The 22,248-nt window shown below is 59.9% G+C and overlaps 2 protein-coding genes across 12 annotated transcripts in view; one reads left to right on the top strand and one right to left on the bottom strand.

Annotated features, from left to right (window-relative positions):
• CAMSAP1 (calmodulin regulated spectrin associated protein 1) overlaps positions 1-10,264 on the top strand; it is a 60,304-nt gene extending 50,040 nt beyond the window's left edge. For 6 of the 9 annotated variants that reach the window (XM_078062004.1, XM_078062006.1, XM_078062010.1 and 3 more), the window contains 7 exons: positions 264-2,628; positions 3,430-3,566; positions 3,837-4,045; positions 4,128-4,233; positions 5,489-5,604; positions 6,054-6,172; positions 9,125-10,264. In XM_078062004.1, the coding sequence (XP_077918130.1) occupies positions 264-2,628; positions 3,430-3,566; positions 3,837-4,045; positions 4,128-4,233; positions 5,489-5,604; positions 6,054-6,172; positions 9,125-9,427 (3,355 nt within the window). In that variant the 3' untranslated portion in view covers positions 9,428-10,264. The remainder of the gene's footprint in view (positions 1-263; positions 2,629-3,429; positions 3,567-3,836; positions 4,046-4,127; positions 4,234-5,488; positions 5,605-6,053; positions 6,173-9,124) is intronic. The other 3 variants (XM_078062008.1, XM_078062005.1, XM_078062007.1) reach the window with 1 other exon arrangement.
• A 10,873-nt stretch (positions 10,265-21,137) lies between these two features.
• Positions 21,138-22,248, bottom strand: part of KCNT1 (potassium sodium-activated channel subfamily T member 1) — a 56,207-nt gene continuing 55,096 nt past the window's right edge. For all 3 annotated transcript variants that reach the window (XM_036113120.2, XM_036113109.2, XM_036113111.2), the window contains one exon: positions 21,138-22,187. In XM_036113120.2, the coding sequence (XP_035969013.1) occupies positions 22,067-22,187 (121 nt within the window). In that variant the 3' untranslated portion in view covers positions 21,138-22,066. The remainder of the gene's footprint in view (positions 22,188-22,248) is intronic.

The raw sequence follows: 22,248 nt of genomic DNA, 5'->3' as shown, positions 1-22,248 counted from the left end.
GATAAATACATAATAAATATAAACTCTTTGAGGTCCTCAGTGATTTTAAAGGGTGTAAAGAGGTCCCGTGACTGCCAACGTTTGAGAACTGTTGAACTTAAACTGGTCTCTGGTTGTCCCCTGCCCTGGGAGGGTTTGCCTAAGTCCCCTAGACTTCGGATTTGTACTCTCTTTCCGTCACTAGTGTCTTGTCACTCAGTGCGTCTGAGTCACGGCTTGTATAGACAGTGGCGTGTCCCATGGCTTGTTTCCCCACCTTGCAGGCCTGTGTCTCAGCCGGCACCCTTCGCTCCCCACCATGCTGTCAGCTGTGATCTGGACCCTGGCTCCGGTGACAGTGTCAGCCTGGCCCGCTCCATCAGCAAGGATAGCTTGGCCTCCAATATCGTTAACCTGACTCCGCAGAACCAGCCACAGCCCGCAGCGCTGAAGGCCGATGGGAAGAGCCTTCTGAACAATGTTGATATTGAGGATGAGGACGAAGAGCTTGTGGCCATCATTAGAACGGATGTGGCTCCCCATGGCGGTGACCGGGGCCTGCTGACGAGTGCCAGGTCCCCCCAGAGACTGGCAGACACCCTAGAAGGTCAGCCTGACAGCTTCTTCTTGGAGCCGCTGATGCCAGCAGTGCTCAGGCCGGCCAAGGAGAAGCAGGCGATTGCCAAGGAGGAGGAGTGTGGAGAGGGGCGGCCGCGGAGCTTCACATCCAAGAGGCCCAGTGAGGGCCACCAGCCCGTGGTGCGCAAGAGGGCGCCCAGCAGTCACGGTGGTCGTGACTTGAGTAGGACTTTCACCCCGATCTCCTGTCCAGAACTTCCCGTGGCCATGGATCCCGCACCCACGGGGCCGGGGCCGCAGGTGGCAGGGGACGCCCGCGGTGGGCTTCTGGCCAGTGGTGGCTTTGATCTGTTACCTCAGGCGCAGTCTGCCGACGGCTTCTTTCTTCACGAGGACCCCGAGGGCAGGTTTTGCGTCAGCCATGCCAGGAGCCCCGGCGCCCACGACCCAGAGCCGTGGGTTGTCCCGAGGCAGGACTCGGACTCCGACGTCGCAGACCTGGAGGAAGCCGAGCAGGATTTCGTGGGCGAGGAGCACCCTGTGGTGATGGCCAGGTACGTCGGCGAGGAGGAGTCGGCGAAGCTGCAGGAGGACATGCAGGTGAAGGAGCACGAGGACAAGGACGACGCCAGCGGCCGCTCGAGCCCATGTCTGAGCACCGTGTCGCAGATCAGCAGCGTCTCCATGGCTAGCGGCAGCGTGAAGATGACCAGCTTCGCGGAGCGGAAGTTCCAGAGGCTCAACAGCTGCGAGACCAAGTCCAGCACCAGCAGCTCGCAGAAGACCACGCCCGACGCCTCGGAGAGCTGCCCGGCCCCGCTGACGACGTGGAAGCAGAGGAGGGAGCAGAGCCCGAGCCGGCAGAGCAGGGAGCACGCCAGCCTGCTGGCCTCCGAGCTCGCACAGCTGCACATGCAGCTGGAGGAGAAGCGCCGGGCCATCGAAGCGCAGAAGAAGAAGATGGAGGCTCTGTCGGCCCGGCAGCGGCTGAAGCTGGGCAAGGCCGCCTTCCTGCACGTGGTCAAGAAGGGGAAGGCCGACGGCGCCCCCCAGCCGCGGAAGCCGGACCACTTGGCGGGAGAATACGCTCAGCACAACGGAGAGGACTTTGATGGCGGGGTTTCCAAAACGGAGGAGTTTCTCCTGAAGGAGGAGGGGCGGGAGGGCGCGCTGCCATCTCCAGATGTGGACGCGGAGAGCCTGCTTCTCCTGCAGCATAAAGCGAAAGCCCCCGCCGCGCTGCCCGAGCTGGAGAAGAGCAGAGCGCTCTCCGCCGCCCTGCTGGAGGGTGCCGGCGAGGCGGTGGACGTGAGCGAGTGTGACCTGTCCATCGAGAAGCTGAACGAGACCATCAGCACACTGCAGCAGGCCATCCTGCGGATCTCGCAGCAGCAGGAGCAGCTGCTCATGAAGCCCCCCGCAGCCCCGGCCCCGGGCACGACGCAGAACGCCCAGGACCAGAAGGTCAGGGCGGCCATCCACTTCGTGGAGCCGCTCTCCCCACCCGGGACGACCAGTCACCGCAAGCCGCCTCGTCTCGGGCAGGGTCGGAACTCCCGCTCGGGGAGACCAGCTGAGCTGAAAGTGCCGAAGGACAGACAGCAGGCTTCCTCCCGAAGCAAGACCCCGACGCCTAGTATAGAGACCCTCCCTCACTTACGGTCCTTCCCCCCTCGGACCCCCTCCGACCCGGGCTGGGACAGTGTTGCAGAGCCTGGAAATGACCCTCATGACAAGTGCTTCTTCGACAGCTACAGGCTCCACGATGAAAGCAACCAGCGGACATTTGTCTTGTCCTCTTCCAAAGATGCGAACATCCTGTCGGAGCAGATGAGCCTCAAAGAAGTTCTGGATAGCAGTGTGAAGGAGGCGGCGCTCGGCTCCCCGGCTGTCTCCGGGAAGGAGAGCGTCCCTGTGGACGAGCCCCCGAGGAGCAAGGCCAGTCTCATCGAGGTGGACCTCTCGGACCTGAAGGCCCCCGACGAGGACGGAGAGACCGAGGGCCCCCAGAGCTCGGTGGAGCTCACCAGCGAAGGCGATCAGAAGCCGGGGGTCGGCTTCTTCTTCAAGGTAAACTGCTGCTGGCGTCCGTGTCCGATGGGCGTCGGGTGTCGTCTCTTGCCCCTGGTTGTGCGGGTGTGTTAGATGCTTGCACCCAGAGCCGGGCCCCGCGCGCTCTGTCACCAGGACCTGACTCCGCCGGAAGCACCCACGGGCACTGCCTGTTGGAGCGAGCGTGGCCGCGTGGCCGTGTGGCCGTGAGGCTTCAGTGCTGGGTCCGAATTGGGAAACCATGTAATTTTCACGGGTCAGAAGTGTTCTCTTTCTTTTGGTAGTTTTCTGACCATTTAATAAGCGTAAACGTTCTTAGCTCGCGGGCTCTGCAGAAGCAGGTGGGGCGCTGGGTCCGGCCTCCAGGACGAGGTCTGCCGAGCCTGTGAGAGCGGCCGGCGGGTGGGGCGTCTCTGTGGGGGCTTCCTGTTGGTCCCGGTGCCTTTCTTGTCGTGTTTTCTTAGTAGAAGGGGAGACGGGTTGTGGGGGCTTCCCTGCTGTCTCCCACGACTTTCCCACAGGGCGTAGGGTGTGTGTCCTCTAACAAGCATGCGGGCTTTATCTGGTGCTTAATGCTTTTAAAGCGGAAGGCCTGAGTATCAGAGCAGGGGGCCGCTCACGTGTGGAAACCGAGGTAAACGGGACTCCGTAGGAGACATGCGGAAAGGTCTGTCGACGGGGCTCTTTTCCGGGTGGCCAGGTTGTTCCCTAGCATTTTAGCGTCTACAAAGATGGCCTCATCTGGGGGACGCGTGCTGCCGGGGAGTGTGCGTGTCGGGGGCTGTGTCCTGCGGGATGACGCGTGCCGCCTGCTTGTAGGATGAGCAGAAGGCGGAGGACGAGCTTGCCAAGAAGCGGGCGGCCTTCCTCCTGAAGCAGCAGCGCAAGGCCGAGGAGGCGCGCCTGAGGAAGCAACAGCTGGAGGCCGAGGTGGAGCTCAAGAGAGACGAGGCCCGGTAACCTGGCCCCCGGCCCGGCCCTCCCGCTCCCACGGCCATGCCCCCCTTCCCGTCCCCCAGCCCCATCCTGCCGTCCCGCGGGTCTGGGCCGAGCCCTGGTTGACGTGTTTCTGGGCTCACTCCCCTCAATTCGCACGACGGTCCGCGGCTGTGGGCGCTCGTCCCAGGGTCGCGCCGCTGTGCGGGGAGCCCGGTGTGCCCGCGCGGAGGCCGGACCGGCCCTCCGAGCCCCGCCGAGCGCATCAGAGGAGCGCGTGTGTCCCGCAGGCGCAAGGCCGAGGAGGACCGGATCCGGAAGGAGGAGGAGAAGGCGCGACGGGAGCTCATCAAGCAGGAGTACCTGCGCAGGAAGCAGCAGCAGATCTTGGAGGAGCAGGGGCTGGGGAAGCCGAGAGCCAAGCCCAAGAAGCCGCGGCCCAAGTCCGTCCATAGAGAGGAGTCGGCCAGCGATTCGGGGACCAAGTGCTCCTCGACCCGTAAGCAGGCGGGGCGTGCGGGGCGGCTGCGTGCGGCGGCGGGGTGGCCGAGGCGGGCCTCGCGGCAGCTCTCCTGTCTCAGCAGCCGACCCCCTGAGCCGGGCCCAGTCGGGCTCCAGCCTGTCCCTGGCCTCCGCGGCGACCACCGAGCCCGAGAGCGTGCACTCGGGGGGCACGCCTTCCCAGCGGTAAGGGGGGCACGTGGGGCGGACGTGGGGGGGCGGGTTGTGTGCTGTGATTTCGGGGTGATCCCCCCCAGCCGGGCTGCATCAGAGCTGTAGAGCTGGAGCACTCTGGCTTTGTAGCCTCCGCTGCGGGGCTGCGTGTTTCCCGTGAGCGAGGACGCATCCCTAAATACCCGCTGTTCCCAGATGGCGCCTCAGTGGGTCCTCTAGTCTACGCTCTGTGGTCACCAGCTGTCCCGTAGTGTCCTGGATGGCCTAGGACCCCACTCAGGACTGCGCATGGCCCTGAGCTGTGGGCATCCTTAGTCGAGACCAGTCCTCTGCCCTCTGTCCTCCGTCACCCGGGTGCAGTTCCTGTGGTGGCCGCCCGTCGCTGGGGCTTTGCGGGACGCGGTTCAGCCTGCGTGTCTCCGGCGGCCGCTGTTTGTCGCTGCGGCCGGCGTGAGGTGGTGGCTTCTGCTGACGCGGGAGGACTTCCCTTGGGACTCAACAGTAATTTGGGAGGATGCGCTGGGGACCTCACTGGTACCACCGCCAATGGCCTTGTCCCTTCTCCCTGTGTGGGGTGGGCCCCCCGTGTCCTCCGTCCTTTACTGTGTGTGTCATCCTGTGGCCATGGCCACGTGGCCCTCCTCTTCACATGTCTGGTGGCTTCTGTCACCGGGGCCGTGCACAGGGCCCACGTCAGGGACTCTGGGTCCTGGCTGGGGTTTTGCTCTGCCGCTCGCTCACCTGGGCTGGCCGGGCTCCGTGGAGACTGCCCGAGGGGTGCCCTCAGGCCCGTCGGGGTCGGAGAGTCGTCGAGACCCGGGGTTTTGGACTCCAGCCCCCTGTGCTCCCTTCCTCGCTCCCTCCCTCCTGGGGTCTTGCCTGTGGTGTGTCAGGAACACACATGTCCCAGACTGTCCGGCAGGGACCCAGTGCTGCTTCCCTGCTCCACTGGGGTGGCGCCTAAGACAGACCTCTGATGGAGGCCAGCGTCCCTCCAGGGTGTCTGCTTTCGTCACACTGTTGTACCCGAGGCGTCGGACTTCTGTGTTTTGCCCAGTTTATAGTTGTGCTCCGTGGGGCGGAGGGCGGGTCAGACGGGGTTGCCCTCGGCATTGCCGCCCGTCTCCTCCGCCGCAGACGTTCCTTCTTGCCTGGATGGTGTGGGCTGGCTGGTGTCGGGTGGGCTCAGCCAGCCAGTGTGGGTGGTGGGCGAGGGGGTGCCCGTGACCATCCCTGCCCTGCCCCCGCTGCCCCTCTCCTTGAGCAGAGTTGAGTCCCTGGAAGCCTTGCCCACACTGAGCCGCAACGCCAGCCGGAGCACGGACAGAGACTGGGAGACGGCGTCCGCAGCGTCCTCTCTCGCCTCCGTGGCCGAGTACACAGGTGACGGCCTCGCTCCCCGTGGGGGTCATGGGTGTGTCCCTGCCGGGGCGGGGCGGGCTGTCCTTGGCTCTGCAACCACCTTAGTGGCTGGCGACGTGCCTTTCTGTCCCTGTGGCCTCACGCCCAGTAGTGTGTCTTGGCACTGGGGAACCTTAGACTTTGAAACTATTTCTTGGTTTTGTCTTTATATCAAAATAAGTGAAACTAGAAAGGGGACAAACTAATAACCACTTTGATCCTTTTCTAGTTTATTTAAAGTTCATAACTCGGAATGAATTCTTTCACATAGATTTGAAGCAGCTGTAACTTTCCCTTTCCAAAAGCCTTGACCTCGCTGACCCAGCCGGCCTGCTGCTTGGCTCTGGGGAACTGGGGTTTTCCTGCGCGTGTGAGCATGCGAGTGTGCGTGCCTTAGCGTATACGTCTGTGACGCTTGCCTGTTTTCACAGGTCCCAAGCTCTTCAAGGAGCCCAGTAGCAAGTCGAACAAACCGATTATTCACAATGCTATTTCTCACTGCTGTCTGGCCGGAAAAGTGAATGAACCTCACAAGAATTCAATATTAGAGGCAAGTATCAAATGTCAGCACTCAGTTTTTTTCTTTATTTTTAAGTGGCGTATAGTTGGCACACAATGTTATGAACCATTAGATTCTTATGTAGAATGAAGGGCTTTTCCTAAAACAGAAGCTCACTGTTCACACGTTCGGGCTGCCTGGTGCGGCCCCGCTGCTGGTGCGTGGGAGAGAGCACGCTCACACGGGAGCCGTCCGCTCGGTGCTCCGTGGCTCAGGGGGAGGGACGGCTTGAGGAAGAGCAGGCTTCAGATGAGCCAGACTCCGACTGCTGTCCTGGGGACAGAGCTGGAGTCCAGGGCAGGGCCCTACGGTGCGAAGCAAGTGGCGAGAATCAGTAGCCTCTGCGGGTTAGCCGGGGCGGGGTGACCGCAGGTAGCAGAGGGGGCCGGGTGGTTTCTGCACTCTGATGCCCGTGGCCGAGGCGGTGTCGGCTGGAGACCGAAGGAATTGGCAGAGGTGTCCTGAGGGATGAAGGGGAGCACGGCGGCAGGAGGGGGCTCCAGTTTCAGCTCCCGGATCACTGGAGAGATGGAAGTTCGGCAGTAAAATGCCTGTTGTTTGGTTCTGTTGTGCTGACCGCTGCCTCCCTGCGGGCAACTGATCACACCTTATGTGAGAATGCGGTCGGGCCTCGGTCATTTCAAGGTGAGCTGATGGTGGTCAGCAAGACGATCTGCAAGGCAGTTGGCAGGAGAGGGTCAAGGTTAGGAATTGGATGCCCTTAGCCTGACTGGCGCTCAGTGTCGGGGGGAGCGATGCCCTGTGCACCATGCAGGGGTGGGGGACGCCGCTCCTTCGGTGTATCACGCTGGTCTGGATGCTGTGGACCAGTCAGGGAGCAAACCCAAAGGTCCGGGCTGTGAAGCTGACATCGTGGGGAGTGAGGCGGCCCCTGATAGAGGAGTTCGCGGGCTTCTTCCGGGGCAGGCAGGGCACGGTGCCTGCTCTGTGGGGCTTGGCCCTGGTGTTGGGGCGTGAGAACCGCCACAGACTGTGTGTGGGTGAATGGGCGTGGCTGTCCCATAAAACTGTTTAGAGCAGCAGGTGGTGGCCGCGCTTGGCCGTGCTGTAAGCGAGGAAGCGACCAGTAACCTGGGAGAGGCGGAGGAGGGTGGGATGAGAGCCCGGGGGAAGGATGCTGCAGGCAGCTGGGAGCATGGCACGCACAGCACCACGGTGGGGGGCCTGGGGGAGCTCGGGGCAGGTCAGAGGGCACGGGGAGCTCCCACAGGGTCTCTGTTGGCGGGGGGACCCCAGCTTTGCTTTCAGTGAAGTGGTGAATGCAGCTGTGGGCAGAGGAGGGCCCAGAAACAACCCGCCCTGTGAACGTCATGTTGACTAGCGGGCCGAGGATAGACGCGAGGGGAGTGAGGATGCGAAAGGAGGCTGGTGCCTGGGATGGGCCGCCGGCGTGGGGGCCGTGGGGCGGGCAGGAAGGGCCTAGTGCCTGGAGGTGCTGCTTATTTGCATCTCGCCCTGTGTTTAAACACAGTTTTTATTTAGTTGAAGTCAGTGTTGTATACACTTTTGGATTCTGGTTCCAGAATTCATTAATCTTTTAAAATATATATTTGTGTGTTAATATATTTGAGTTCATCACAAGCCCATTATATTCTCACAAAACTAATAGGTATTTATGAAAAATAAGTCTGTTTTGTAAAACAGAATTAATTAGAAGAGTGGATTTGTTTTACATTTTTACAAATCTTCTAAATTCCTGGCTCTGCAGAGGACGGCTGGGTCCCTGTCTGCTTCTGTAGCCGTTACAGGGACGCCCATCCCCAGCCTCTGGAGAAGCCCCTTGCCGCGGGCCAAGAGGGTGAAGGCAGAGCCTGGCCGCTGCTGCGGGAGGGTGCTGGGCTCAGAGACCCCTGGCGGGGGGAGGTGCTGGGGTAGGCGGTTCAGCTGGGGCTTTAACAGGAAAGTGGTCTGGAATTCAGAGCACAACACAGCGGACCCTGTAATGTACCCACAGTGCTGCTTGCCTCGGGCTCCTGTGGGTGACCGCATCCCTGAGGTGTCGTTCACATGCACAGACCTGCAGGTCGGCGGTTTTCCGTCTGCTTGCTGAGTAGTGCGGCTGTCAGCGCCGATTCCAGCACAGAAAGAAACCCTGTCCCCACCCGCCCTCCCTGCAGCCCCCGGCTCCCATCATCAACCTGCTGTCTGTCTCTGGATGGGCCTCGCCTGCACGCGTCCCATGAAGGGGATCCCGCGCCGGGCGGCCTTTCGGGGCTGTCTTCTCCCCCAAAGCATCCCGGCTTTGTCTCATCCCTGTTCAGTGCGTGTCCGCACCTCACTCCCTTTCGTGGCCGAATCCTACTCCATCGTGTGGATGGGCCCCAGTTGGTTTATCCGTTCTCCAGTTGAAGGACGCCTGGCTTTCCACTTTTCTGATGATGGTGAATGCTGCTGGTCAGCAATCACGTCCGAGGTTTTGTGCGGAAGCTTTGGCTTCTCTCGTGTCTCCACCTCAGACAAGAACCGCTGAGCCACAGGGTGACGCTGTGCCTACGTTCCGGGCAGCTGCCCAACCGATTTCCGCTGCCTGCGGCTGCGTGGGAGGCTCCGGTCTCTGCACCGCCCCCAGCACTTGCTGTCGTCTTCCTGTTCGGTTGGGGCTCTCCCAGTGGGCGCGAGTGCTGTCCCAGTGTGGGTTTTGGTCTGCGTGTCTCTGGTGGCTCATGATGTCGCGTGTGACTTTTCTCTCCATTTCCAAAGCTTCTCGCACACCTCGACTTCTAAGTCAGGTGTCGGGGGCAGGTGTCGTGCCACCGACTGTCCGAGTGGGAAGACTGGAGCTCCGGGCTGTGGGTGGGCCTTCCCGAGAGCGGGTGGCCTGGTGGCCCTGGGGTCGGGCGGCGCCCACGGAGCGCCGGAGCGGCTCTGAGTGTTGGAGCGACTCTCAGGCCCGCGTCTCTGTTCCTTTACCCCCCGGTACAGGAGCTGGAGAAGTGTGACGCCAATCACTACATCATACTGTTCCGCGACGCCGGCTGCCAGTTCAGGGCGCTTTACTGCTACTATCCCGACAGCGAGGAGATCTACAAACTGACAGGCACAGGGCCAAAGAGCATCACCAAGAAAATGATTGACAAGCTGTACAAATACAGCTCAGACCGAAAACAGTTTAACCTGATCCCAGCCAAAACCATGTCCGTCAGCGTGGACGCGCTCACTATTCATAACCACCTGTGGCAGCCCAAGCGGCCCGCGGTGCCAAAGAAGACCCAGCCCCGCAAATGACACCGGTGCCGGCGGGCGGGTCCGAGGGCGTGCGGGCAGGATCGGTAGTTACTGTTTTTTCCATTTGGGTACGAAGTGTGCATAGTCACAGACCTTCCCCAGAGAGGCTCCCAGTGAACCACGGAAAACCCTCCCTTGGCTCCCAGCGCACACAGGATGCCGGACGGAGCGAGGCGGGGGACGAGGCACCGTGTTCAGCAGCTCACGGAGGCCACGGCCGCTGCTGACCTCGGAGGGTCAGACGAGGGGTGCGCGTGTCTCGAGGTCTCCAGGCCGTGGATCCCTTTACTTGAAGTTCTCCTTCAGTGTGAATGGAAAGTGACCCCCTCTGCTTTGTCCCCTCCTACCCCACCCCCTCTTGCACGTGACCTGACGCCCCTCGTGCTGACCAGCTGGGGTCCCGGGAGATGAGCGGGCTGGGGCTCGGTCTCGGGTCAGGGTGTTGGAATGTCTTTAGGAAAGGGATTTGAATTGGGGGGATCTTGTTCATTTGAGAAATTGTATGATATTTATTGATTGTGTCTACTGCCAATGTTTATATCCAGTTCTAAGATTTCTGAAAAAAATTCTTGTTCTTTGCTGCTCAGAAAACGTTTACTGAAAATACCAGTTCACTAAAAGCACTGAAAATCTGCAAAGTCTGTCTTCTGCTAAGATGCCGTTTACAGGCGTGGAGACGCTTCTTGCCGGCACGCGACCGTGGCGAGGGGTACGGTCAGCCGGCGTCTGCCTGACTGGAAATAGGCAAACGGAGCAAATTCTAGCCATCGCTCGCGAAGTTTTGGATAGTACTCTAATGATTTGTTCACTTTAATAAAGACAGATTTTGGTAAAGTAGACTATTTTTCACTCTGAGCATGTTTCTCTGGAGAGGTGATGCCCTTCAGCTGATGGTTCCTTTAGTGGGTTTATGGTGTCCTGACCCGTCCATCTTGATTCTGGCTTCTGAGGAGCCGCGTGCCCTGCGAGGGGTGTGCGGGGCTCCCTTCAGATGGACCATTCTATCCTGCGTATTTAAAAACAACGTAAGTGGTTATTCGCAGTTATGTTGGAACTCCAAGTGAGCGGAACGGCTCTGGATCGCCTCTGTGTTGGTTCAGACGGTCGTTCGCGCTTCTCCCGACCAGATGCTCCTGGGAGACAGGTGCGCCCAGCCCCGCCTGGCCTTCACGCGGCCGCAGTCCTGCCGACGCTGATTGACCGGCGGCTCTGAGCCCTGGTCTGAGCCAGCCGCCGGAAGATTCTGGAGTCACTTACGTTAGTTTTGCACGTTTCCTTGGAAGTGTTACTTGAATCTATCTCGAGCTGCAGAAAACCCTAAAGAGGAATAGAGAAAGACACATGTCCCTGCTCCCTAACTCCAGGTAGGATCAAAGGTAGGTGAGCTCTGTACCTGAGGAAGGAAGGAAAGGCTGCAGGACACGGGAAGGAACTGTGGGCCCGCCTCCCACTTCCTCCCGTTGCCCGCGCTGTCCTCCGAAGACACCTGGGTTTGTAAGTTCTGTGAGGGCAGCAGCTCGCCCTGTGACTGAGTAGTGGGGACCGTGTGATCCTGGAAGCGGAGCACTAAGGGGTCCTGAGCGAACTGTCTTGTTCCCGTGCTTGTCACTTGTGTGCTTCATTTCTCACTGTGTGTTTGATACTCTATTATTATATTTATTTTAAGAAATCACTAAAATGTAATAAAGTAACTAATTTGCTTTTTATTGATCACACGTGTGTGAGGCTGCTGTGGCTCCTTGCTTTAGAGGACTCCCCTTCGTTTTTCGGTAATAAGCACTCCTCTCCGAGGAAGTCATATCCTTCTGTCTTGGGGAGTAGGGAGGCTTTCTGACCAGCTGCTGCCTTTGTGAGGTCAAACCTTGTGAGCGCTTCTCTGCCGACTCACAAGGAACAGGGTCCTGTTGAAGTAAGTGGAATGTGATGATGATGATGATTTTTTTTTAGAGTTTATTTATTTGACAGAGATACAGCGAGAGAGGGAACACAAGCAGGGGGAGTGGGAGAGGGAGAAGCAGGCTCCCCGCGGAGCAGGGAGCCCGATGTGGGGCTCGATCCCAGGACCCTGGGATCACGACCTGAGCCGAAGGCAGACGCTTAATGACCGAGCCACCCAGGCGCCCCGAATGTGATTATTTTTAAGGAAGACTCAGGTGCTCCTGGCACAGAGCTGGGAAATTACGTTCCTGCCCGACCTCTGGGTAAATCCTGGGTTTTCTTGATGTGATTAGTGAACATATGGAATATCTCGAACATCATCCGCATGCAGTCTCTTTTCACTGTTCGTTATGTCAACAGGCACTAACTTGGCAGGTGACATTTTTTTTTAAAAGAGTTTATTAGAGGATGCGAGAGCACAAGCAGGGGGAGCGGCAGAGGGAGAGGGAGAAGCAGGCTCCCCGCCGAGCAGGGAGTCCAACATGGGGCTTGATCCCAGGACCCCGGGATCACGACCCGAGCTGAAGGCAGATGCTAACTGACTGAGCCCCGCAGGCGCCCCAGCAGCTGGCATTTCTGACATCCTGTCTTCAGGCCAGTGCATGCTGACGTGGCCGATGGAAGCATTTGGGGTTCTTTGTGCATTGATTGGTATAGCAAACTTCTTTACTATGAAAAATTTCAGACCCATGGGATGCATTTTGTCGAGGTTTTAGTCCTTTCTGGCTTGATACGGCAAACATTTTTCAGTTCTATAGGACTGCATTATAGCTTTATAAACGTTTCATTTCCAAAGCATCTACAGTGTTTGTGTCATGTTGTAAACTTCTTATGATGGAAAGGTAGCACATCTTTTTACTGCTTCTTGGAATTCTGAATGAAGTCAAGCTGCGCTTGCCCAGCCACAGAATGTAACTTTGTAGAGAAAGTCAATCAGACGATTGACGTTCACATGTAAGTCCTTGGTCCTGACGTAGAGTGCCGGGAGCCCGAAGGGTTGGTGTTTTAAGATGGATGACACTCGAGCAAGTGAGTCCTCCCTTGACATTTCTCTCGCGTCCATACACACGTGTGCATGAGTGTCGTAGAGATGGATGTGTGCGCGCGCAGGTGACCCCTCTAACTGTGGGGCCTTCCGCCCTGTGTCCTCCGTGCGCCGCTCCCAGAGCCGTCTCTGGTCAGGTGTTTAGGCCCCAAGCCTGCTCTTCGATGAGGTGGAGGTGAGGAGAATCATTAGTTCAGTCCTGGGCTGTACTTCTGCTCCTTGTGACTGTGGTTGTCCTCTGCAGGGGAAAGTACTGACCTGAATAAACTTTCCTTTTGGAAGGAACTTGGGTTAAGATTAACTTGGGTCACCTTTGATGATGGGTGCTGACTTGTGTGGATGGGCCTTGACTTCGCACGTCTTTCCATCAGAGTGTGTCACGCGCGGAAGGGACCCGGGGCATTGCTGCTCGCATCCGTCCGCACCGGCCGAGAGCAGGACATACCCAGGGTGGCATCTTCGGTCAGCAGCTCCGGGCGCCTGGCTGCAGTCTCCTTGATGGCGCCCCTGGGTCCGGTGTCGCCAGTGGACCCGTGCTGGGGGTTCTGTCTTCAGTTGCACGTGAAGGCCCGAGCTGTGGATGTGGCCTGAGATCTCGGGGAGGCACTTGGCCTGAAAAGCGTCTCAGTGTCCCTGTCCTGCTGTCTGCTTCTCTCCGTCCTGGGAAAATCCTTGTGCTCATTTGTCTGACAGAAGAGAGGGATGATCCCCGCTCTCTGCCTCACGTGGTCCTCGTGCTTTAGAAAGAGCAAGTTCTGAATTATCTCCTAAATAACAAGGGAAGTATCTCGCCAAAGCCACTTATAATGAGTATAGAGCGATGAGTGACGAGTAATGAGTAATAGAGCAAAATGTAGTAAAAACCACAGTAAAAAAAATCACGTACAGGCATGCAATTTGTGAAAAGTTTGTTTCAGAGAAAATTTCTTGGCAATGAAAACATTGGGTTGCTTCTGCTGCGGAGAAGCAGCAACAGTGTTAAGACCGTTTCCCATGACAGCCAAGGCCAGGCGCGTGTCCTACAAAGGCCAGAGGCTAATGGACGTGGCGTCTGCCGATTGGTCGTCTTGACGGGACGCAGCTGGCCTGCCTGGCGCTCTGGGTGCCTCGGCCTGGGCGGGAGCCAAGGTCCTGACCTCGGCCCGGCTGTCCCGCGTTGGGGTTGCTGGAAGACGCTCCTGGCGGGTCCGCGCACGGGGTCCCCGCTGATGGCACGGGCGGTGGCGGTCTCGGGAGGACGTTGCTGCCTCCGCAGACCCAGGTGGAGACAAGCCCACGGTACCGCGCACGAGACGGTCTCGTGCCATTTGGCTCTCGTTCTAGAACGAAAGGCACAGAAGGGTCCCTCGCTGTCTCACACCGTCACCAAGAGGAAGTCACGTGGACCCTCGTGGTGCTGCTTCCCCCGTGGGTTAAGTGGCATGTGGGGCCCCGGGCTGTGACGGGGGGCGTCCGAGGGGCCTCTTTTGTAAGCCGTTACTTTTAGTTGAGCTGATGAAACTGTCTTCAGTTTTGCAAGAGGCAGAATTTACTTTTTGCCTTTTTATTCCAGATGGTAAGTTTTTGTTGGTTTCATTACAAAACAATCCTTGTTCTTTTTTTAAACTGAAGCAGAACATACCTATAGAAAAGTAAATGAATCACAAGTGTACGGCACAATACATTTTCACAAAGTGCTTTTTAAAATTCTTAAATGAACAGTTCCTACTATTTGTCAGCCAAGTTCTCCCTAGGATAGTTTGCTCCTCTGCTCTGCTTACCCGCCGGGATCTTGTCCACTTGGGTAGGCGTCCAGCTGACCAGCTCCGTACCCGCTTCTGCCCCGTTGGGGTGATGCGAAGGCAAAGCGCGGTCAGAGACCATTGGCGGGGTTGAAAGGCACCGCTGTTTCATATTTTGTGCGTGTATTTATTCAAATCAGACTCTGGCGCAGCCGGCAGATACCCCCGAGTTTAACGGGCGGTCAGCTCCTGGTCCAGGAGTGCGCGTTGCCTGGGCGCACGCGGACCCAGGGAGGGTGGGCCAGCGCGGACTAAAGCAGACTGACCGGGGCCGGGTTGGGGCATTATGCACGTCCTTCCGTTGGGGTCATTCCGGCTGTTCCTCTGCTGGGTGTGAAGTGCAGTGTCCGGAGAGCCGAGGGTCGGACCAGGGCAGTGAAGAGCCGGGCGAGGGGGCCTGGGGCCGGCACAGGCTCCTGGAGGGACCGCAGAGGACACCTTCCGCTCGCTGTTCGCACTCAGGCTGGGTGGTTGGCACCAGATGGGCATCAGTAAAACTGGGTTAAACTTCCCATTGGGTTGAGGTCCGGGGACACGGAGGCCTTGCTCCTGCACCTGGACTGCAGCGTTGCGAGGAAGGTTGTGTGAGGAATCCCGTGCGACCCTGGGAGTGCGGGGGACTGGGGAGGCACGGGGCCGCGACGCCACACCAAACTCTGCGGGGACCGGAGCGCGGTAGCGTGGACGGCCCGTGCAGCCGGGACGGCTCAGAGCCACCGCCTTGTTCAGACGTGGACCGGGGATCCCACGGGGAGGGGAGGGGAGGGTGTGTGCTTGGTGGGGGCCCTTCTTGCCTGGAGTCTCCCTTACGGGAAGGTCACGGCGTTTTCAGGGTGGGAGTAGGTAGCCACAGAGTCCGTGGCCTCCAGAGCCCGCCCGGTGCTGCCCAGCGCTCCAAGCGCCCAGAGCAGTGTCCAGAAGGGCTTTGTGCAGGCCCGGGGTGGGAAGGCCTCAAGTGACCTTAAGTGGTGAAAAAGTGGTGGCACCCTCGAGGGGCTGGGCCCGCTCTGGTCGCCTGCCTCTGACTGACCCCTGCGGGCTTGCGAGGAGGCCCGCGGAGGGCTGGGCGCTGGGTCAGGAGCCCTCATTCCAGGGGCGTCCAGGTCGCACGGCCTTAGTCCTGGCGATCGGCATCCTCAGGCGGACCAGAGGTGGGAGGGAGAGAGGGGGGCGGTGTTCCGGTGTAAGTGGCCACGCTCGGGCGACGTCACACAGCTTTCTGGGAAGACGGCAGCCTCACGCCCACTTTGTCGCGCGGCGCACTCCCCGCCAGCCACTTCAGAGACGCCCGGGGTCTGGGTGCTCTGCGTCCTGCATCTGGAGATGGAGAGCTGGAGGTGGTGGTGGTTTAAGATGAATTTGCATCTTCAGTCTGAGCGCTTAACAAGTAATCGTTCACTGCGGTCCTGCCTTTTCTGCCTTCAGATAAACCTGCTAAGGCAGCCCTTGTTCGGAAGGCCCCGTTAGAGGCAGCACTTCTGTCGCTCAGGACGAGGGCACGAGGGCGGGGAGCCGGGAGGGCGGGGAGCCGGGAGGGCGGGCTGCTCACATTGTGGGCGGCTCTTGCAGGGCCCCCAGGCCTGCACCCCCCGAGCGACTCTTGTAGCCTGGACTGGGAGTGGATTCATTGACCAAAACAATCCCGGCTTTCCAGACAATTACATTTGATTTCTGTTTACTTAAAAACTAACAGTTCCGTGGAAAGTATGAGATGTGTGGATAGCTCACACTGTCCTGGGCACCTGTGGGCGTGGACTCCCCCTCGGGGCCGCACGGCCGGTTTGCCCTGCCGTCCACACGGCTCGCCCTGTCCTCACGGAGCTGCGGAGACGGTTTCCAGATGCACCGTGACTTGGAGTCTCCAGGAAAGAATGCTGCCGGTAAGACCACGCCAGCCCGCTGATCCTGAGACAGCTGTGATTTGAGAGATGCTCAGATGCAGGGGGAGAGGCGGTGAGTACGTCCCAGACCCACGAAGCGGGCAGACTGCGCAGGGAGGAGACGAGCCTGGGAGCCCTGGCATCTCAGGGCAGGTCAAGGGGAGGACGTCGCTGCGTTCCTGGCCCCGGTGCTCCTGCCAGTGCTAAAGCCTGAGTGCAGCTCAGGGGCTCACGGGGACCCTGGGAATCGGGCTTCGGGGCGCATGGGCCGCCCTGACGGTTTCACCAGTGAGACTCGCGGGGGAGCCCTCATTCCAGGGGTGTCCGGGTCACACGTGCCTCCTCTCCTGGGAGCCTCCGGCTCGTTCTCCGTGCCCGCGTTTAAGTGGATTGCTTTCACTGCTTGGTACTTTTTTCTTACTGATCTCATAGAAATTTAAAAAATAAACAGGAATCTTAGATGACGCAAGCTGCACATACGGCACATCGTGGCTTTTTGACGGCAATGCTGGCGTTTGGAACACAAGCTCATCTCGGGCTCTTACCGCGTGTTGCCCTGATCACGGTGGAGGAGAGCACGTTTCCGCGTCTCTGTTGGTCATTTTGAGTTTCCTCTTTTGTAAGATGTCTGTTCAAGTGTTTTGCCTTTTTCTGTTGGGTTGTCTTTTTTCTTGTTAATTCACAGCAGATAAGTTTTTGAAAGATAATACAGAAAAGATAATATAAATGGCCCATTCTGTGATTTTCCACCGTTTTGTTGGTGTCGTGATAAACACGTTTTTCAGGTTTATTTGGCCCAGTTACCCTTGTTCTTACTAGAGCTGCCGTGAGTTTACGGCGGTGTTTTTGAAATGAGCTTCACGTGCACAGCTGGTATTCGGGGCTGTGTTCGGGCCCTCGAGCACGAGAGCTGGCTTTCGCGGCCGTGCGTGAGGTGGGAGCCCGGTAGCATTTGTCTGCGGAGGCCTGATGACCAGACCCTTTGGAGCGCAGCCCCTTCCCCAGCGTCCCACCTGTGCTGCCACGGGGCTCCTGTGGCGGTCTCAGGCCTGCTGGCACACGTGGGAGGCAGAGAGACCACCCCACAGGCGCCCACAGCCTCGTCTCCAGAACCTGTGTGTGACTATGCTTGGTTGATGGTGAACGGGGTAAGGCCGCGGAAGGAACTGGGCTTGCTTCTCAGCTGACCTTGAGATGGGAGGTGACCCTGCTTGTCCGTGGAGCCCAGGGGGGCACAGGGACCCTCAGAAGTGCAAGAGGGAGGCAGCTGAGGGTCAGAGGAGGAGCTGTGGCAACAGAAGTGGGGCACAGGGAGGGGCCACGCGGCTGGCTTTGTCCGTGGACGAAGGGACCAGGAGCCCGGGAACGTGGGTGGCCTCCAGGATCCGGAAAAGGCAAGACACAGGTCCTCCCTGAGGGCCTCCAGAAAGGAGTGAAGCCCGCTGACCCCTTCTTCTTACCCAGTGAGGCCGGGGTTGCATTTCTGAGCTCCCCGAACTGGTGAGAGCGTCCATTCGTGGTGGTGGAAGCTGCTACACCTTGGCAGCTCCTCGCCGCGGTCGGAGCCAAGCCGGCTGCCCGTGTCTGCGGCACGTCGCGCGGGTCTTACTCCCTGTGGTCTGCTCGTGGGCCGTGGTATTTATGAAGTCAGCTGCTCCCGTCAGGAATGTCTTGAATCCTTTTGCATGTCACTGTCTACATGCTCCCACAACCATCCTCAGAAATTTGCAGCCTTAAACGTCTTTGTTAAAAATTAAGAAAGATTGAAAAAAAACCTGGAAGGAAGAAGAAATTCAGCGTGTGAGAAGCAGACACCGATGAGAGAAGCAGACACAGAAGAACCGGTCGGTGAGACCAGCCCGGCTGCGCCCCGGACCCCGACCGGAGGAAGCACGGGGGTACAAACCGCGTCCGCTTCTTACCGATGGGCGGGCGTACGGAAGCCGAGCTCAGGTAGCACAGTGGATCCCGCAGTGTTTTGGAAGACGAGGACATCACAGGAACGGAAATGTCTTGGCGTAATCCACACTAACAGCGTAAAAGAGAAAAACTGTGTGTGAAAACAGTTGCCAACACTCAAGATGTACTCGTCAATTTTGCAGTTAGAACTGCTGTAATTGACTACACCTGCCAGAGACTTCCAGCAAACTCCACATTTGACAGTGGGACACAGGAGGGGTCCCCGTGCAGGTCAGGATGGAGGCCAGGTTGCCTTTGGTCACCGTAACTAGGCAAGGCGTTCCTGGACGTCCGAGCCATCGTAATAAGAAAAATGAGGTACGACGTGTAAAAGTAAACAAAGGAAACCTCGTTGAAAGCGGGGTCTCCCCTTGCGTTGTGACGGGAAGAGCCTGTTGGGTTCCACATCCCCAGCAGAAGGAAGGGGGCCTGCGGGCACTCGGTGAAGCAGCCCCTCCCGGCCACCGCCACCGGACGGGCCTGTGGCTCACCCTACACGCTTGTCCTGGGTTGTAAGTCTCTGCTATTCCCAAATAAACTCATTTTGCTGCTAAAATAGCTGGCTTTTTTGTTTATTTAAGGTCAACAAAAGGTAGGAAAAGAAAAACCCAAGTGGTTATTATTTGCAGAAATGTGGAAGTCCTCTTAGAAAAGCAAAAATGAACAGATGACCAGTATTTAAGTCCAGAGAGGTGGCCGGTAACAATCCAGCACGTGAACTAGCGTTTCTGGACCCACTCGTAACCAGCTGCGTCAGGAAATGCATTGTGCAAAGGGGTCATGGAGCAGGAAGACTAGGACGTCCCTGGGAAGAAGCCCAGTACGAAGTGCGCAGGACTCTGCAGTCACTTAGGACGTATTTGGAAGCAGGGTGGTGGCCAGGGCTCAGCTGGGGAGATTCCGCCACCCAAGTGGGTCTACAAATGGAATGCCGCCCCAAGCAAAAGTCCCCAGAGACCTAGTGTGCAGTTTGACCAACTGACTCTGGGTTTGGATTTGGGGACCAGGGACAAGACAGCCCTGAATTTGGTGCCTGTCGTCCTGTCTTCCAGGTTTGGAGAGGGGCTTTGGGGCCCCTGGCACCTCTTGTCCATCTCAGCTCCCTTTGCTGGGGCCCCAAGGGCTCAGCACCAGCTCTCAGAGGAGGTGCTGGGGGAAGGGGTTCCCCTTGGAAGACCCCTGAGCCCACATGCACAGCAGGACAGCTGGGCTCCAGCCAGTGGGGCCGCCTCAGAGCTCAGAGTGGGTGATGAGCACCCCGGGACCCCTCCTGTCCTGAAGGGCCAGGACCCCGAGATGGGACGGAAGAGGGCTGTGGCAGATGCCCAGAGCGAGTCTGGAGCCCGCAGCATCTCGGGACACGGGACAGCGCAACAAGGTGGCCTGGTGAACAGTCCTCCCGGCAACCCGGAGGGACCCTGGAGGCATGGCACCGGCGGCCGTGAGGAGCCTGCCTGGGAGCCAGGCACACCGAAGACCTCCGGGGAACCCTGTCTGTGGAGCCCCTTGTCCACTTCTGGGGCCCGGAGACCCCAGGCTCTGGGCCAGGCCCGGGTGGTCCAGCCAGACCTGACAGGGTCATTCGTCACCAGCTCAGTGCTCTGCACCAGGGCAAGGCGGAAGGTGCCAGCGATGCTGTGGGCTCACGTGGCAGACACGTGGCAGGGCCCACGACCTAGCTCCGTTGGTGGACAGAGTCTTGGGCCAGAGACCCCACTCTGGGGTGTCCCCAAGCTCCTGTTGACCTCACTGGGCTGCCCCTGGGGGCCTGGAACGGCGGAGGTCCTCCCCCCAGCCCCAGGCAGGCGGGCCGAGGTCCTGGACTTGGAGCGGCCCACGTGCCACCCCGGACCGCAGACCTGCGTGTGCGTCCAGCCTGCCCTGCTGTCGGGTCCCACCTGGCGCGCAGCAGCCTTCTTCGCGGACCCGCAGCCCTGCCCGGCCCGTCTGCTGTAAGACCCCCGCCCCTGCAGCTTCCAGAATGCTGAGTCCAGCTTGAGCCCCCAGGGAGACCACTGGGGTGTGCACCGGGGTGAAGACGAGGCCGCCTGCCTCGGCGGTTCTGTGGAGCCTGGGGAAGGTTCGTGAGCTCCTCCCGCGGACACAGCTCGCGGCTCTTGATAATTTGGGGGCTCCTTTTGCCACGCGTGGAGGGTGAGCTCACCCCCCAGCTCCTTGCCGTTCTGCTCGCGGCCTTGTCTTTGGTTTTGTGATCCTGCTTTCTGCCTTCTGTGGTTTTCGTGGGTTTTACACGGTGCCGCATCCTTTTGTCTCTCAGCACATCACTTGGACTCTGGGAGACGGTTTGGGGGTTGCTCTGGAGTTTGCGGTGTCTGTCGCCTCTGCCACCACTTGTGGGCACAGCTCGCCGCTTTGCAGGGCGTGTCCCCCCCGCACCCCCAGGATGGCGCCTTCCCCTCGCCCGCCCGGCACCTCGTGGGGCTCCCGTCTGAGCAGTGTCCTGTCAGATTAGGAACCAGAAGTTTCTCCTTGTGTTTGAAACACGGAGAAGCTTCTCGCCCGTCCCGGGGGTGACCCCTCCTGGCGTTCATGCCACCAGCCCCGTTGTCCTCACGCAGCCCTGCCACCCCGTCCTGGTAACCGCGAACTCGGGGCTCACGGCCTGCACCCCACCTGGTCCCAGGGGTGGGGAGCGTTCTCTGCCCCTCCGCTCCCTCAGGCCCTTGCTGCTGGGTGATGGTGTGGGAGGGAATGCTCACTGGCAGGACCCTGTGCAGGGCCCTGGGGCCCCCACCTGCTCAGCACCCCGTCCTCAGTGGCCCCGGCCCCAGCGGCCACACCAAGGGCCTGCAAGTTCACTGAGGGCAGGAGGCCCGGGCAGGCTGGGCGTGGGGGGGCGGTGAGCTGGTTGTGTGGCCGGGCCACACCCTCCCTCAGGGCAGGCCCCTCTGCCACCTGCCGCCGTCTAGACACTGTGTTGACCCTTCCCCTTCACCCAGCTTCTTGGGGTACACTCTGAACAAGAGCCCCCCCCTCTGAAACGAACATGGACGCCTCTGTGCTGGTGCACACCCCCCAGGGCAGCCCTGCTCTCCTGCCCCCCAACACCTGCTGGTCTCAGGAGCCCAGCACACAAGTGCATCCTCATGTTTGCAGAAAACATCCATTTAATAGAAGGTTCCAGCATTGACCGTGCAACACCTGTCACAGTCACAAAGGAAGCCCGACGGCGTGTCACGCGTGACCACGCCGAGTCCTTCCCTGGCAGAGAGGACCTGGGCCAGCAGCCCAGGGTGGGTTGTGCTTCAGGTTGGGGCCAACGGGCGTCCAGCGGCCCGTGGAAACGGCCCAGCCCGCCCGACGCCCGCAGATGTAAACACGGAGGGGTTCTTGGCCGCAGTCCTCGCAGGAACCCTCGTGTGTCGGGCCCCTCGGGGCGTCTCGAGGCAGCCCGCCTCCCTCCACGCCCGCCGAGCAGGCCCAGCCTCAGGGTGAGGGGGCCCCAGGCCAAGCTGCTGTGTTCACGGCTCCCCTCCCCCGCCCGCACAGTGTGGAGCGCTTGCCGGCGGGGAGCCCCTCGGGGCCCGACTCTGGGCCAGACCCTCACAGTCGTGTGGCCAAGCCCAGCCCCGTGAGCGGGCCGTCCGTCCGTGGCCGTGGAAACGCGGCTTGCCCGTGAGCTGCGTGTCTGAGTGTGCCCGGCTGCTGGGGGCAGGGCTCAGCTCCCTCCCGTCCCCATGCACCCAGCCTCCCCTGCAGCGCAGCCGTGTGCCCCCGCGGCCCTCCCTCCGCTCAGCCGGGCCCCATCATGAGTTATGGTGCGTTGTGTGGGGACGCGGACTGTACAAGTTTGTAAAAACAGGTTAAAAAGGCCTCCCCGCCGGCGTCTCCTGGGGCCCGGGGGCACGCTCCCCCCTCGTCAGCCCGGGTGAGGGCTCCGTCCGGGGCGGGGGGGTGGGCAGCGTTGCAGCCAGGGCCCAGCTGGCCTGGCGGGGTCCCTGCGCTCCATGCAGTGCGATGCATGCCGACGTGGGGATGGGGCCCGCGGCCCCGGCGGCCGGGCTCCTCGTGGGGCTCAGAGCTGCGTCTCGTCGCGAGTCTCCGGGTTGCAGGAAGCCAGCCGGGGGCTGCAGCTGCCCTTCCGGCTCTGCGCGCCGCTCGCCACGTGGGCCAGGGGGTCGGAGCGGATGAGGTACCTGCGGGGGAGGCGCGGAGCCCTGGGCGCTGCCCTCCGCCCGCTGGGTGCGCAGCGTGGGG

Source organism: Halichoerus grypus, chromosome 14 (genome assembly GCF_964656455.1).
Source record: "Halichoerus grypus chromosome 14, mHalGry1.hap1.1, whole genome shotgun sequence".
NCBI lineage: Eukaryota > Metazoa > Chordata > Mammalia > Carnivora > Phocidae > Halichoerus > Halichoerus grypus.
The sequence above is the reverse complement of the archived record's forward strand: the minus strand, read 5'-3'. Positions and strand labels throughout refer to the sequence as shown.